A 14,686-nucleotide genomic window follows, 5' to 3' on the forward strand; every position below is an offset into this window, starting at 1 on the left:
AAGACTTCTTTTGTAAATTCAGCATGCCATAAATAATTCTCTGAATTTTGTAACATGTCCGCAACCAAACCGAATTTACACAAACCTCGCTAACCGTCTCCGGATCTAACCAAATTATCAAACCATAAATTTTTTTTTAAAATTTCCATCGATTCACGAATGAATTATGATAGCTTCCTGAATTGCTTCCTTAGCAACAATTAGACGTGCACAAATCGGGTACAGTTGAAAAACCCGAACCGGCTCGGAACCGGTTTTTTTCACACCGGGTAGAAAATGGCACCTGTTCCACTTAGGAACGGGTTCGGTTCCCGAACCGAACCGATGCCCCGAAATGCCAACTTTTAGGAACCGGGTAAGGTAGGAACCGGGACCGGTTATTAATTCCGTCACTAAAACTCTAAGCAATGAGGAAGGGTAAAACTGTCAACATGAACACTTCGTACGTAAATGTAGCATTCCAGGAGTAGGCTGTGTCCTTCTCCTTGAACTTGTCTGTTAGCCCCTGCGGTCATCAAATAACAAATGTTAACTTTCATAATACACTTTGACTATTAAAGTCAAAACACTTCAACTAAAAAGGAAATGGGCCAAATGAGTTAAACGGGTTCAAATTCATTTAAACTAACTTTTGAACGCCTAAAGAGTATCCTCAAGTCAGTTTTGACCAAAACGCATATGACCCGTTACCCAACCTGGTTTAACCAAACACATATGACCCGCTACCCGACTTGGATTGACCAAACGCATATGTCCCATTTACCTAACCTGGTTTGACCAAAACCCAAATGACCCATCCTGGTTTGACCAAACACATATGACCCATTACCTGACTTTGTTTGACCAAACACATATGGCGCGTTACCCGACTTGGTTTGACCAAGCACATATGACCCATTATTACCCAACCTGGTTTGACCAAAACCCAAATGACCCAGCCAGATTTGATCAAGCCCATATGACCCGACTTGGTTTGACTAAAACACATATGACCCTTTACCCGGATAAGTTTGACCAAAAATGGAGAAAAATGTTTGTGGGTCAACACAATTACCCAACCCGTTACAACCCGACTTTCTGTGAAGAGAATATCAATTTTCAAATATGTAAAGTTTGTTACATACCTTAACAGTCAAGAAGCACCTGAAATCATCAAACACAAAACATAAACATTGCTAGCCATTCCAAAAAAAGAAAAGAAAATTCAAAACCAATAATGAATTATATAAGCATACTCGATGAAATTATCATATTCGATCGCCTTATTCTTTCCGCCACTTTTGTCAAACTTGGAAACCAATAAACCCAAAACCACAGGAGAAACCGCAAACCCCAAAGTCATAAATGCCTCTCTTAGTTCATTAATATCGATCTTGCCACTTCGGTCTCGATCTAATTTCTCAAAATTTGCCTAAAACAAATAAAAGTTTCAAAATGATGATAAATAAATTAGCATTTTAAATTAAAACTCACCCTCCAGCTCTACAAACTGTAGAAAACTTGAGTGAACTCTTTAGGTCCTGACATAATAAACAAGAACATAAAAAGTTAATACAAAAACTTTAATGAATGTTTAGTTTTAGACGGGTCAAAATGGATCAGGTCAAGCACATTTGACTCGGTAAATCCTTATAGGCCTGATTAATAATGTGCGTGGATTGGTTCGGTTATAATCTAACCAATAACTGATTTCGTAATTTCTGGATTTTCCTAATCAACGATTGTGGTTACAAAATAAATCAAGTTCATTTCAGAGCCAAACTCGACCCAAGCTCGGTTCGGGTTATTGGTCGGCTCGTTAGCTAGATCTCAGGCTCGTTTAACTTTAAAATCGAGCTCGAGCCTAGTGGAGCTACCTCGTTTAATTTCGAGCTTGAGCTTGAACTCACCCTGGCTTGATTCGTGAATAACCCTTTATTATGAAGAGTGTAAAAGAACCAAGTCATAAGTGAGATACTCAAGATCAGCTCGTTCTCGAATCGAGTCAAGCTTTGAACATGGTTTGGCTTGAGCATAAGTGAGAATATTACAAAATTAAAAGTAAACATGTCGCATGCAGCCATCATAGCATTGATATCATGCTGTTGAAGACAGTAAGCCACCTGCAAAATTGGATTCGGGCTTAGGTTCTTTTCATGAACACACGAGTTTATGCCAAATGGCGAAAACTGATTGGTTGATGTTTGCTTACCTTGGCAAGGTTAGTCGACTTATCAACCATGTTAATTCTCACAAAAACCACAATGTATGGTTTATGTTATTCCTTAGCAACATGAGCAGACCTCAGAATGTCAACAGAGCGACTCTGGGTTAATATACAAACAAGAGCATGTTCCATTGCAGTCGGCATTAGTTAGTTCTATCAAGTAGATATCAAATAATTAGCCTTCATTATATCATACAAATACAATAAAAGAATATATATGAATACTGCAGACCCGACTTGTTTGGGCATGGTCCTTCCAAAAACAAACCTTTTTAAGGCATCAAGGTCGGATTTAAAATCGGGCCTAATATCATCCACCTACACGTCACAAAAAGTTTCACCACTTTGCAAAATTAAAACATTATAAAAAATAATATTAAAACACATACCTCCTTCAACAATTCAACACATAAATAACACACGTTGATCATAATTAGAATATGCAAAATAAAAATACAAGATCTTTTTCTTGGATTCACATGGAGTTTGAGTTGGTGAGGCCATAGTTTAGGTGAGCTAGGTGTTGTTTCTCTTCATGGTTGGGGCAAAATCAATTGAGTGTGGATACATGGTAGTGGAGGGAGTTGTAGCGATGATAATAGTAGTAGCAACAAGTTGATTGTGGTGATAGTTTGAGTGAGGGTGTTCGGTGACTTGCGGTTGCGCTTTTAAAGGAACTTGACCAACATTACGTTTGAAGTTGAAAGTATCATAACCACTAAATTTAAATTGAAAAGGTAAAAATATTTATGAAATTTTGTGGACCAAAATACAAATTGAACTTTTTATGCGAAACCGACAACTCTTTGTAAATCACCATAGATTGTTTCCGTTTTAATAACAACGCGAATATTTTTATATAAATGTTATAGACAAGAGAATATATATATATATATATATATATATATATATATATATATATATATATTCTTATGTATTTACACTTTAACCCTCAGACTTTAGTTATCAAGCTTACTTTTCATGTTATTTTACTTTAAAGCTTTTAAGACCATCTACTAACTCAAGACCCTCTTAATCTATGTCGTGCTCATTGAACTTACCTTTCCGTTTTACCCCAAACTAATCCTTCAAGTTACTTATTTCATGTGAGTAATCACACTCCCCCTTTTTACGCTTTTATACTTTTGGGGGTGTTATGTGTACCATATTCAAACTTACTTGTTTTATGATCTCATTATCAAATCCACAATTCAACATTATGTGTTTGTACGAATATTTTCTCGATCTTTGTTTATTCCTCAAATTGATTATGTGCACGAGTGTTCATTTTTATGTTGTTGTTGAGCCTCGATAAGTATGATCATACGCACCCCTAACTACTTTAGCCTTATGCTAGTAGAATAGGGCCTCATTCTCCGAGTATTTTGGCTGTTACCAAATAGAAAGGAGCCACATTTATTTACTTTACATTTACAATGGTTGTTGCATTATTCTATTTACACATGTGAATTGTGATTTTTGCCTCGCTATATACATATGTCAAAACTAGTGTATTGCTCACCAACATTCGTGTTGATAAAATCTATTTTACGCATGTTACAGGTTTACTCTTAGGTTGCTCGTGAATATTGAAGACTATCGCTAGTATTGGTTTCTCAATATTGGTAAAATTCAACAGATTTTTTTTACGTTTCTAACATTTAAAGATTTTAAAATAAATATGTCTTTTAAGCCACACAATGGAACGAACCATGTGGATCATACGACGATCTAAATAATTATGGGTGCACACTTAATTATCGAAATCCTCATATGGAAGACACAACAATTGCGGTTGTGTGCGATAACTCAGATCCGAGAATGATAGCAGAAAATCAGTCTAAATGCAAGATGATAAAGGCATGGTGGATACGCCGCTGGTACATTCTATATATAAGTACCTTTATTATGTTTCATTTGTGACGTTTTTCGAGTCATGCAAGGATTTGACGTTATTTTTCTCACTTAAAATTTTTCTTCTTACTATTAGAAAAACAACATTCGTTAATAATTATCTCTTTTTCTTAAGTTTATTTTAATTTCGGGACGAAATTTCCTAAAGAAGGGAAGACTGTGACATTCGTCATTTTCGGTTTAATTCGTAAATGTTTTTGTAAGGTAAACCTGACCTGTTTTATCTTTCGGATTCTTTTTTATTAATAAAAATAGTGGTTTTTATGTTACAAATTTGTTTCACACTTGTTGGATCACGAAACGTCCTTTTCGGTACCTTAAAACACCATTTTATGGCTAAAAACGACTCAAAACGAACTTCAGGGACCTAAATCGACAAATAATCAAAGATGGAGACCAAACCCCACCCCGCCACACGGCCACTAAGGGTCGGGGTGGTCGCGCAGCGCCTAGACCAGTCTGCAGATCACCAGCTCGTTTTTTGTTTATTTTGTGCATTGTTTAACCATTTTTAACCAATCAAATGCATATATAGCTCTTATGAGTAACTTATACTTTTTCCACTATAAAAACAAGTCTCATACGCCAATTTTGGTTTGCTCCTTCTTCTCCAAACTCTCTCAATCTAAGATCGAAGTATCCATTCTTCAAGTTCTTGATAGTTTGACTCTTCAAGGTCAAACTAATGCTATTATTTATTTTCTAACTAATTCTTGTTAATCAAAGCTTGTATTATATCTTGTATAAAACATACTTCCCTTGTTTCCTTGGTTTTCCCTTCTCCTGTCATGTCGGTTTAGGTGTATTGCTAGGTAAGGCTACATGGAGGATTATTATAATCCTTGTTAAACACTTTAATTTATGCATTAATTTTGTTTAAGATTGTTAATATTGTTTAGTTCTTAATTATTTTAGTTTCCAAATCATTTTAACAGTTTAATGGTATTTGGGTATATGGTTACCATCTTCGGTTTCATTCCGAGTCAAGAATCGAACCAAAACTGAACTTTTGTTTAAATACTTTATTATTAGCATATTGTATGTAAGACTTGAGTATTATTATTTCTAAGTTTATTTTGATAAGTTCTATGGTATTGGGTATGTGGTAACCATCCTCGGTCTTATTCCGAGTCAAGGGCCGAACCAAGACCAAACTCTCGTTTAAATGCTTTATATATTTAAATTCATTTAATAATGTGTTGCATGTAAGATTTGTGTATTATAATTTCTAAAGTTACTTGATGAGTTCCATGGTATTGGGTATGTGGCAACCATCCTCGGTTTCATTCTGACTCAAGGACCGAGCCGAAACCGAACTCTCGTTTAACTCTTTATTTAATTGTTTTAAAACAAGTTGTATGTAAGATTTAAGTGTTTAAGTTCTTTTATTTACATTTTAGTATTTGTTTTTATAATATGGAGTTGGTGGACCCAAGCTTGGTCACATACCAAGTTTTGAACCAACCAAACCAAACTAAATCGAGTTCACTTGCTTAAAACACGCTAGTTGTGTTTCGGGCCACCGAATCTCACATTTTCTTTTTAAGATCTTTTACAAACTAATTATAAATGTTTTCTTAAAGTATTTGGTATGTCGGATCCAACTTGATCTTATAACAAGCTTGGAACGATAAAACCGAACACTCGCTTAACATCGATGTGTGGAGTTTCTCCTTAATAGAACTTCTAACATTATTTAAGTTTCTATTGTAAACAATTTATCTCATGATATTTATCACTTTGGAATGTCGGTTTCAGACTTTAAAATTTATCAAGACCCGAACCAACTAACCGAACAGTCGTTAAAATCCCATTTTGGTATATCTAACAAGGGGTCGTACACTATTGCATTAAACCAATCCCCACATATTTACTTAACAAAGGTTAACTAAAACTAATGAATAGAATACCGACACCCGATTTCGAGCAAACTTACTTTTCAAAAACCATTACTTTAATTTCTTATATATTTACACTTTAACCCTCAGACTTTAATTATCTATCTTACTTGTCATGTTATTTTACTTTAAAGCTTTTAAGACCATCTACTAACTCAAGACCCTCTTAATCTTGGTCTTGCTCGTTGAACTTACCTTTCCGTTTTACCGCAAACTAATCTTTCAATTTACTTATTTCATGTGAGTAATCACACTCCCCCTTTTTACGCTTTTATACTTTTGGGGGTGGCATGTGTACCATATTCAAACTTACTTGTTTTATGATCTCATTATCAAATCCACAATTCAACCTTATGTGTTTATACGAATATTTGCTCGATCTTTGTTTATCCCTCAAATTGATTATGTGCACAAGTGTTTATTTTAATGTTGTTGTTGAGTCTCAATAAGTATGATCATACGCACCCCTAACTACTTTAGCCTTGTGCTAGTAGAATAGGGCCTCATTCTCAGAGTATTTTGGTTGTTACCAAATAGAAAGGAGCCATAGTTATTTACTTTACATTCACAATGGTTGTTGCATTATTCTATTTACACATGTGAATTGTGATTTTTACCTCGCTATATACATATGTCATAACTAGTGTATTGCTCACCAACATTCGTGTTGATCAAATCTATTTTACGCATGTTACAGGTTTACTCTTAGGTTGCTCGTGAGGATTGAAGACTCATCACTTAGTTCATACCTTTAGGATAGTTTAATGAATTCAGTGATTATATGAAATTGTTTGTATTTTATGTGTGACAAGTTGTATTTGTGATTATTGAATGGAATAAACAAGTTGAGTATATATTGTCACTTTAATAGTGTCATAGTGTTCTAGAGCAATCTGTTGAACCTCGACATGTTCTACTGCCTTTGGCCGGGGTGTGACAACCTAAATCCTTGAACCACCACAAAATACCAAATCCATACTCACACAAAACCAACCTATATTACCTTTTGATCTATGCAACCCTTCCAAAAGGTGGCGATTTGAACTTGTTACAAGCTTATTTATCACATGTCACATTTTGGCTAAGAGTGTTCACATACATACATCACAATTATGATCAGATATAAAACCAATAGTGAGTGAATATTGTGAGAACGTGACATTTTGCATAAACAGAAGCATAAATCGCTTTTTTTTTATATATATCACTACATATATTCTGATGATTTAAGGTTGGTTATTTTGTTCCCATTTTCTTGAAACTCTGTTGGGTATGTTTACACTATGGTCCTAACTTGCTATTTTTAGAGAATATTTATAAGTAGCTTGCTCAAGGACAAGCAAGCTTTAAGTGTGGGGATGTTTGATGTATATAAAAATATACATCTTTTTAGCATCAAAAAGTCTCTAAACACTTCAACTTCTATCAAATAATAAGTTCAAATAGCTACTTACCATGATAAAATGTATTTTCAAGTAAACCCAAGCCTCAAATGAAGAAACGAACGAAAATCCAAAGAAGAATCAAAGAAAACCCAAGAAAACACTAAACACGCCCCCATGTTTTCATGTGTAAGAAAAGACAAAAATCTGCAAGAAAAGACAAAATATTGGACAACTGGACAGGAGCCCGTGCCCCAGTAGGCATAGGGCCATGGTCACCTTTCAGAAAAGACAAAAGAAGATATAGCAGACACCCAAAAACATGGGGTCGTGCCTCATGAAGCACGCCCCCGGTGAGTCATCATGCACGATCTGCAGAGCATTAAATGCGAGTGGACAGATGGACACAGGGGCGTGCCTCCTAAGGCACGGGGCCGTTCCTGAGCACCCAGACAGCATATAAATAGAGGAGCATGTTACACTCATTTGGTGTGTTTGAAGAAAACTTCTATACTGGTTTCTCTTATAAAAACACTCACTTTACACTCATATACTTGTGGAGAGTTTAAAGGCTTGGAGGTTATCATCACCATCATCCATCAACATCATCCATCACCATTGAAGAAGGAAGATTCATCTATATTTGGTTAGATTGTTCTAGTTTGATCATGTGTTTGTTATCTTCATCTCTTTTAATGTTCATAACCATGCTCATTATGAGCTAAACTCCATTTACCATCTAATTTCTATAAAGAAGCTTTGTTTTACTTGATGATTATATTAAATATGTGATTTAGTTTAGTAAAGTACATGGTTATTTTGCAATTATCTGTTGATGAAGAAATGTTTTATCACTTTAATCCAATAAATCAAGGTTGATGATTAACAATCATTCATGATTCAATCATGTTCTTGGAGACTAGAAACGGTAAAAAGAATACCTTGATGACTTATTCAAGATAAAAACATTGATCATTATAATGTACTTAGAAATGATGATATATAAGTTATGATCTATTTCTCTAGTTTTGATAATTCTGAAATAACATTGTTAATACCTTATCATGCTAGTTAAATAAATCATATGTTAATGGAATTTGTAACTATAACCTAATTAAATCAACCAAGGGAGGTTGTGTGAGTTAACTACAATCACCCAAAGTTGTTAGAATTGGTATTTGAGAAATTGAAGTCAATCCTCATCTTTCTACTTTATTAAACTACTTGCCTACTTAAATTGACATTCTAGTGATAGTATGAGATTAAGCAAGGATGGACTTGAAAATACGCATGCTACTTTCTTTTATGTCATAGAATATGTTCACCTAGAAATGAGGGACTATTCTATCATATATTATTAAGGCAAGTTTATCACATGTTTACTTATTAATCATCAAGGAAGAATGAAGTGGATTCTTGATCTTAGATGGTAACCTTCATATAATTGAATTACTCATTTAGAATTTTTCTTCTTGTTACCTACATATTAAATATATAAGTATTCCTAATTTATAAAAACTTTAAAAATCAAACCCAAAATGATTAAAACTCTCCGATTGAACTAAAACGAAGATTCATTATTAGAATCATTTGTGTCCACGGATCGATACTTTGTTCTTACCAATACTATTTTACATATACAATAGATACACTTGCCTATTTTGTGCGTGTTTATTCTTAGTAGAAATCACTTTTATAAATTTAAAACACGATCTTGTGCGAAAGCTAAATCTCCCATTTTTAACCACTCAACACACAACATCAATTCATCACGAGATCCTCATAGAAATGAGTATATTTCTTGAGACCCATTTTGAAAGCTTGCACAACCGTTGCAACATCTAAGTTTGTGACCTCTAGAGCTTCCCTGTTGAATTTTCTGACGAAATCCCTCATGGTTTCATCATTGTCATGTGTTACTCTATAAAAATCACTGGTTAACCTTTCAAAACTTCTATTGTAAGAAAATTGGTTATTATACAAATTAACTAAATGAGCAAAATATTTAATAGAGAAAGGAGGGACACTTAGGAGCCATTTCGATGCAGCTCTAGTGAGTGTTGAGCCAAAGCCCTTGCATAAGCAGGCTTCCTTGAGATTATGAGTTATGGGGTTGATCTCCATTCTCTCTCGGTATTGGGAAACATGCTCTTCAGGATATGTGGTTCCATCAGACAGCTTCTTGCTTCGAGTCTGGATTCGCTTCGGGATCTCAGCATCACATATGGGGAGTTTGAATCTTGAGATCATGTGGCTGCTTAAAGACACTTCCGGAATCGGCTGGACTATTGACGGTACGATGGAGATTAATTCCTTCATCTTCTACAATTCCTATTGAATAGCCGGACTAATACTGGAATCCTGCACAACTTCATGGTTAGTTACATGTTGACGTGTGTGAAATATATAAAAATTTTAGTAAAAGTTCCACACAAATCGGGTTTTAAAATAGGTTTTCACCTACAACTAAACCACACATGAAAGGCAAGTGTACCTATCATTTGAAATAAAGTGTCGGTAAGAACTGAGTATCAATCCATGGACACGACAAATATCTAGTACTATATCTTTGTAAATGACCAACCGATCAAGTAAATCTTAAGTTGAATTTTAATTAACTAAATTTGCATACAATGAAAATAAGCAAGTAAAAACACAAGAATATAATCAATCCAACAAACTACCTAGATATGAATCCACTCTACTAATATGATAAAATAGCAATAATATGGTAAAACATCATGAATCTAAACATAAATACTAGATTACAATAAAGCAACCTAATACTAGCAAATAATCATCATGATGGGTTTTCAATCAAGAGATAAACATAGACTAACTTGTTTGTCAAAACAACAAAGTCTCATAATCAAAGGAAAACTAGCATCAACAAAATTCTAACCACCTAAGATTACACTAAAGTAGCCAAATTCATGAAATTAATATAAACTTATGAAACTAGCAAGTCATCACCAAGTCAAGAATCATAACAACACTCATCAATTTTCCAATATAAAGTGTAGGGTTTCATACTCATCAATAATTATATAACCAAGTTATTTTTTACTAGTCATTCCTAACTTAGTAATGTAAACAAAGATTTTATGAACATTCAAAGTTTACAAACAAACATCTAGAACATAGTTTTCCAACATGAATGCCTAAAAATTTGCAAAACTAACAAGGTTATGTAACATAACAAGCATGAACACCATCAATATCAACTTATAAATTCAACCATATTCTTGAAAGAAAACCACTTTACCAAAATCATGCATAGATAATATATCACATTAATAAGAGTTTCAACATTGTCTAGATAGCAAAAGTAATTAGCCCATAAGGCTTAATACAACTACAATCAAACTAGAAATAAGCTTACAAAACATGTTCAAGAACAATGGAATGAAAACTAAGATCAAGCAAGAATTGAAGAATGGAATGATGGATCTTGAGGATGGTGGAAGCCTTCAAACTCTCAAGGAACACATAAACTAATTTTCAAGGGTTGAGAGAGAATCACCAAGGCTCCACACACTAAAATGAAGTGAAAATAAGTGTTTATAAGCTTCTGGTCAAAGTGCATGGTCATGCACAAAAAGTGCATGGTCGAGCACTATTTTGGGTAAGTCAAACTTTCACTTTCGGCGGCTCAGAGTTGCGGGTTCCAAAAAAGTGCACGGTCATGCACAAAAAGTGCATGGTCATGCATTTCCGGCACTAGCTAGTGCACTTTCAAAGTTGATGTGTCTTGTTCTCAGCATCGGATAGTGCACGGGCTCGTGCCCTCGGAGGTGCACGGTGGTGCACAAAATGTGCATGATGGTGCAGTTTCACTTTTGGCACGATAGTAGATATGCACGGGTTCCAATAAAGGTGCATGGTCATGCACTCTCATAGCATGGTCATGCACTTTGGCACAGTATCAGATGTGCACGGGTTCCAATAAAGGTGCATGGTGGTGCACTTAAAGCGCATGATGGTGCAGTTTCGTCAGCATGGTCATACACTTCCTTAGCATGGTCATGCACCGGCTCAGCATGGTCATGCACTTTCTTAGCATGGTCATGCACTTTTGGCAGATTCTTGATTTTTGTCCGAAAAAACGCCATCTTTTCATCGTTTCTTCGTCGAGCGGGCGCCCGGACCTGCAAATTCATAAATAACTCAAATAAGTACCTAATACAACGAATTTTCATGGAGTTTTACCAAAATAAGAGGATAATTTGATGCTAAAAGGTGTACACTTTGTGTTACATCAAACATCCCCACACTTGAACTTTTCTTGTCCTCAAGCAAATAAAACAAACTCCACAAAAACAAGAATAACCCGTAAGCAATAATCATTCAAAGTTTTTAAAAGATTTACAAGCAAGCACTATTGATGTTTCCAGACAAGCCTATTAAAAATGAAGACATAGTCTAAAGAACATTACATTTGTTGCCATCACATTCCCACCTTTCAAACCTCACAATGTTCACTCATACACTCGGCTATATTTAGTGATCATACATGTAATATTGTATGTTGAGAACACTCGATGCCAAGACGATGACCAAACAAAGCATAGGCTTGTTTAAGGCTCAAATCTAAACGACACATACATAGCATAAAACACGAGTACTTGAGGGTTGTAATTTGGCTTAGGGTTAGGGTGAGGAATTTTTGGGAAAAGTGACTAAAAGGCTAGAAAATCCGGAACTAAGCTAGCTATAAATAAAAAGTAACTACTAACTAAACCAAGTGGTCTAAACAAACCGAGAGCTAATGAACCAAAAATTGCTCTTTGAAATCAAAATGCATCAATATGGGATGAAACAAATTTCTTATTCTTCTCTTCTTTTCTTGTAACGTTTTTTTTTACCTTTTTTTTTTGCTTTTTTTTCCATAAAGACTATACAAATGAATACAAACTAATAAAAAATTTTGGGAGATAGCATTGTGCTTCTAATATTCCAAAGTGATAAAACACATGAAAATGAAATGAAAAACAAACTAACTTAGCCGAACCGGATTTCTAACCAAAAATGGGTGAAAAATAAAAGGCTTTATGGCTAAGTGGGCGATAAAAATACGGTGAAAAAGAAAAACACGGGAAAAGGCTAAACATGGGCTACTAGGGGAATAATGTGGGTAAGGGAAATATAAGTGAAAAATGGCTAAGCATGGGTTCATCCTAAATTCCTCAAATGGTTTATACTATGTATGTGTATATGGTTTGAAATGCATGCCAAAAACAAGTTCTACTTTGCAATAATCACCCGGCTCACTCAATTGCCCGCAAAAACATGAGCAAAAACAACTGACGAGACTAACTCACGGAAACGGGCGGAATGGGTAATTTTTGCAAAGTAAGAATGTGAATCTTTTTGTTTGTCATGTTTAAAGGTATGTCTTTTTAAAGATTTTCGGCTTGAATGTCTTAAAGATTTGTGCTTCAGGACAATGCAATTAAAGTTTGAATTAAAATTGCTTAATGGTTATTATTTGTTACAAAAATTTATTTAAGAGTTTTGCAAAAAAATTTAATTTTAGACAAACAAAGTTCAAATTCTCTCCCCACACTTGAATTGTACAACGCCCTCGATGTACAAAAAAACTATAAAAGTAAAGTGCAAAAGAGAGAAAAAACAACTCCCCTGAAACCCAGAAAGCTGCCAGAAGGTGACTCCCAAGACTCGGCAATGTGACAATCCAAAGACCTGATCATGCGACCGTGAGCATCCAACAACCAACCTGGCAAAGCAACCAAAGCAAAACAAAACAAACCAAACCAAAACATGTCCTTGACATGCTCAATAAACACAACAATTTCAAATCACCATAACAAAAGAACCAAATCCATAATACAATCCATGAGATAGTCTACACACTAACAAAGTACTACACAAATAAACATAAACACAAAGAAACACAAAACACATAAAAAAACTACGAATTACCTAAACATGCTAAATTTTGAAGGAGTCGATAGCTAGACTCACACTCCCCACACTTATTTCATAGGGTGGAGGGCGAGAACCTCCGATGCAACCTCGACCAGCTCACCCAAATAGTGCTTCAAACGATGACCGTTCACCTTGAAGATGCGTCCATCCTCATGGCCGATTTCAACGGTTCCATAGTCGAATACTTGCCTCACACTAAAAGGGTCGGACCATCGGGATTTCAATTTCCCAGGGAATAAACGAAGGCGAGAATTGTAAAGCAACACACGATCGCCCACTTGGAATTGTTTTTGGTCCTTCAAGCGGGCATCATGAAGCCTTTTGGTCCTCTCCTTGTAAATTTTCGAATTTTCATAAGCTTGGCCTCTCAATTCCTCAAGCTCATGAATCTGACCAAACCTGTTTTTGCCCGCACATGAAAGATCAATATTAGCACTTTTCAAAGCCCAATAGGCTTTATGCTCAAGCTCAACAGGGAGATGACACGCCTTCCCGTACACCAATTTAAACGATGTCATCCCAATCGGTGTTTTGTAGGCGGTACGAAAAGCCCATAATGCATCATCCAGCTTCTCGGACCAATCCTTACGGTTTTGACTAACCGTCTTTTCAAGGATTCTTTTGATACCCCGATTGGTGACCTCGACCTGCCCGCTCGTCTGCGGGTGATATGGTGTATAAAAGCGATGATGAACACCATATCGGGACAATGCCTTTTCCAACTGGCCATTACAGAAATGAGTCCCACGATCACTGATCAATGCTTTGAGGGCACCAAAGCGAGAAAACAACTTCTTCAAGAATTTCACCACCGACCTAGCGTCATTAGTGGGCAAGGCTTGTGCCTCGGCCCACTTTAAAACATAGTCAACTGCTACTAGGATGTAACGGGGGCTGAAAGAAGTCGGGAAAGGTCCCATGAAATCGATGCCCCACACATCAAAAACCTCGCAAACCTGAATCGATCGCTGGGGCATCTCGTCTCGTGATGAGATGTTGCTTGCCCTTTGGAAAGCATCACAAGACTTCACCATGTCATGAGCATCACGGAAGATGGTTGGCCAAAAGAAACCGGCGTCAAAGACCTTCTTCGCGGTGGATGTGGCTCCATGGTGTCCTCCGGTCGGGCCCTCGTGGCAGTGACTCAAGATTTTGCGTGCTTCATCACCGTACACACACCTACGCACGAGCTGATCAGCTCCGACACGAAAGAAATAGGGATCCTCCCAAAAATAATGCTTAACATCAGAAAAGAATTTCTTCTTTTGCTGGTGAGTAAGGCCCTTCAAAACGATCCCACTCGCGAGAAAATTCGCAATGTCTGCGAACCAAGGATG

The 14,686-nt window shown here is 35.9% G+C and overlaps 2 protein-coding genes across 2 annotated transcripts; both read right to left on the reverse strand.

The window, feature by feature from the left end:
• Positions 1-390: 390 nt before the first annotated feature.
• Positions 391-2,526, reverse strand: LOC143562064 (calcium-binding protein CBP-like). The gene is made up of 6 exons (XM_077049981.1): positions 2,439-2,526; positions 2,192-2,359; positions 1,474-2,102; positions 1,236-1,411; positions 1,125-1,143; positions 391-505 (listed from the first exon to the last, which is right to left on the reverse strand). The coding sequence occupies exons 4-6, from the start codon at positions 1,340-1,342 to the stop codon at positions 401-403; spliced, it is 231 nt and encodes a 76-aa protein (XP_076906096.1). The 5' UTR covers positions 1,343-1,411; positions 1,474-2,102; positions 2,192-2,359; positions 2,439-2,526; the 3' UTR covers positions 391-400.
• Positions 2,527-13,396: 10,870 nt separating this feature from the next.
• On the reverse strand, positions 13,397-14,269 carry LOC143562077 (uncharacterized). Its single transcript, XM_077049991.1, has one exon. It carries the CDS (start codon positions 14,267-14,269, stop codon positions 13,397-13,399), a length of 873 nt encoding a protein of 290 aa, XP_076906106.1.
• Between the last annotated feature and the right edge of the window lie 417 nt (positions 14,270-14,686).

The sequence above is a fragment of the Bidens hawaiensis genome, unplaced genomic scaffold (assembly GCF_021521415.1).
Source record: "Bidens hawaiensis isolate Kalapana, Puna unplaced genomic scaffold, B.hawaiensis_p1.1 tig00020902_1, whole genome shotgun sequence".
Lineage (NCBI taxonomy): Eukaryota > Viridiplantae > Streptophyta > Magnoliopsida > Asterales > Asteraceae > Bidens > Bidens hawaiensis.

Coding starts and splice junctions, on each gene's coding strand:
- LOC143562064 (XM_077049981.1), bottom strand. CDS start 1,342: ATGACTTTGGGGTTTGCGGTTTCTCCTGTGGTTTTGGGTTTATTGGTT.
- LOC143562077 (XM_077049991.1), bottom strand. CDS start 14,269: ATGGGACCTTTCCCGACTTCTTTCAGCCCCCGTTACATCCTAGTAGCA.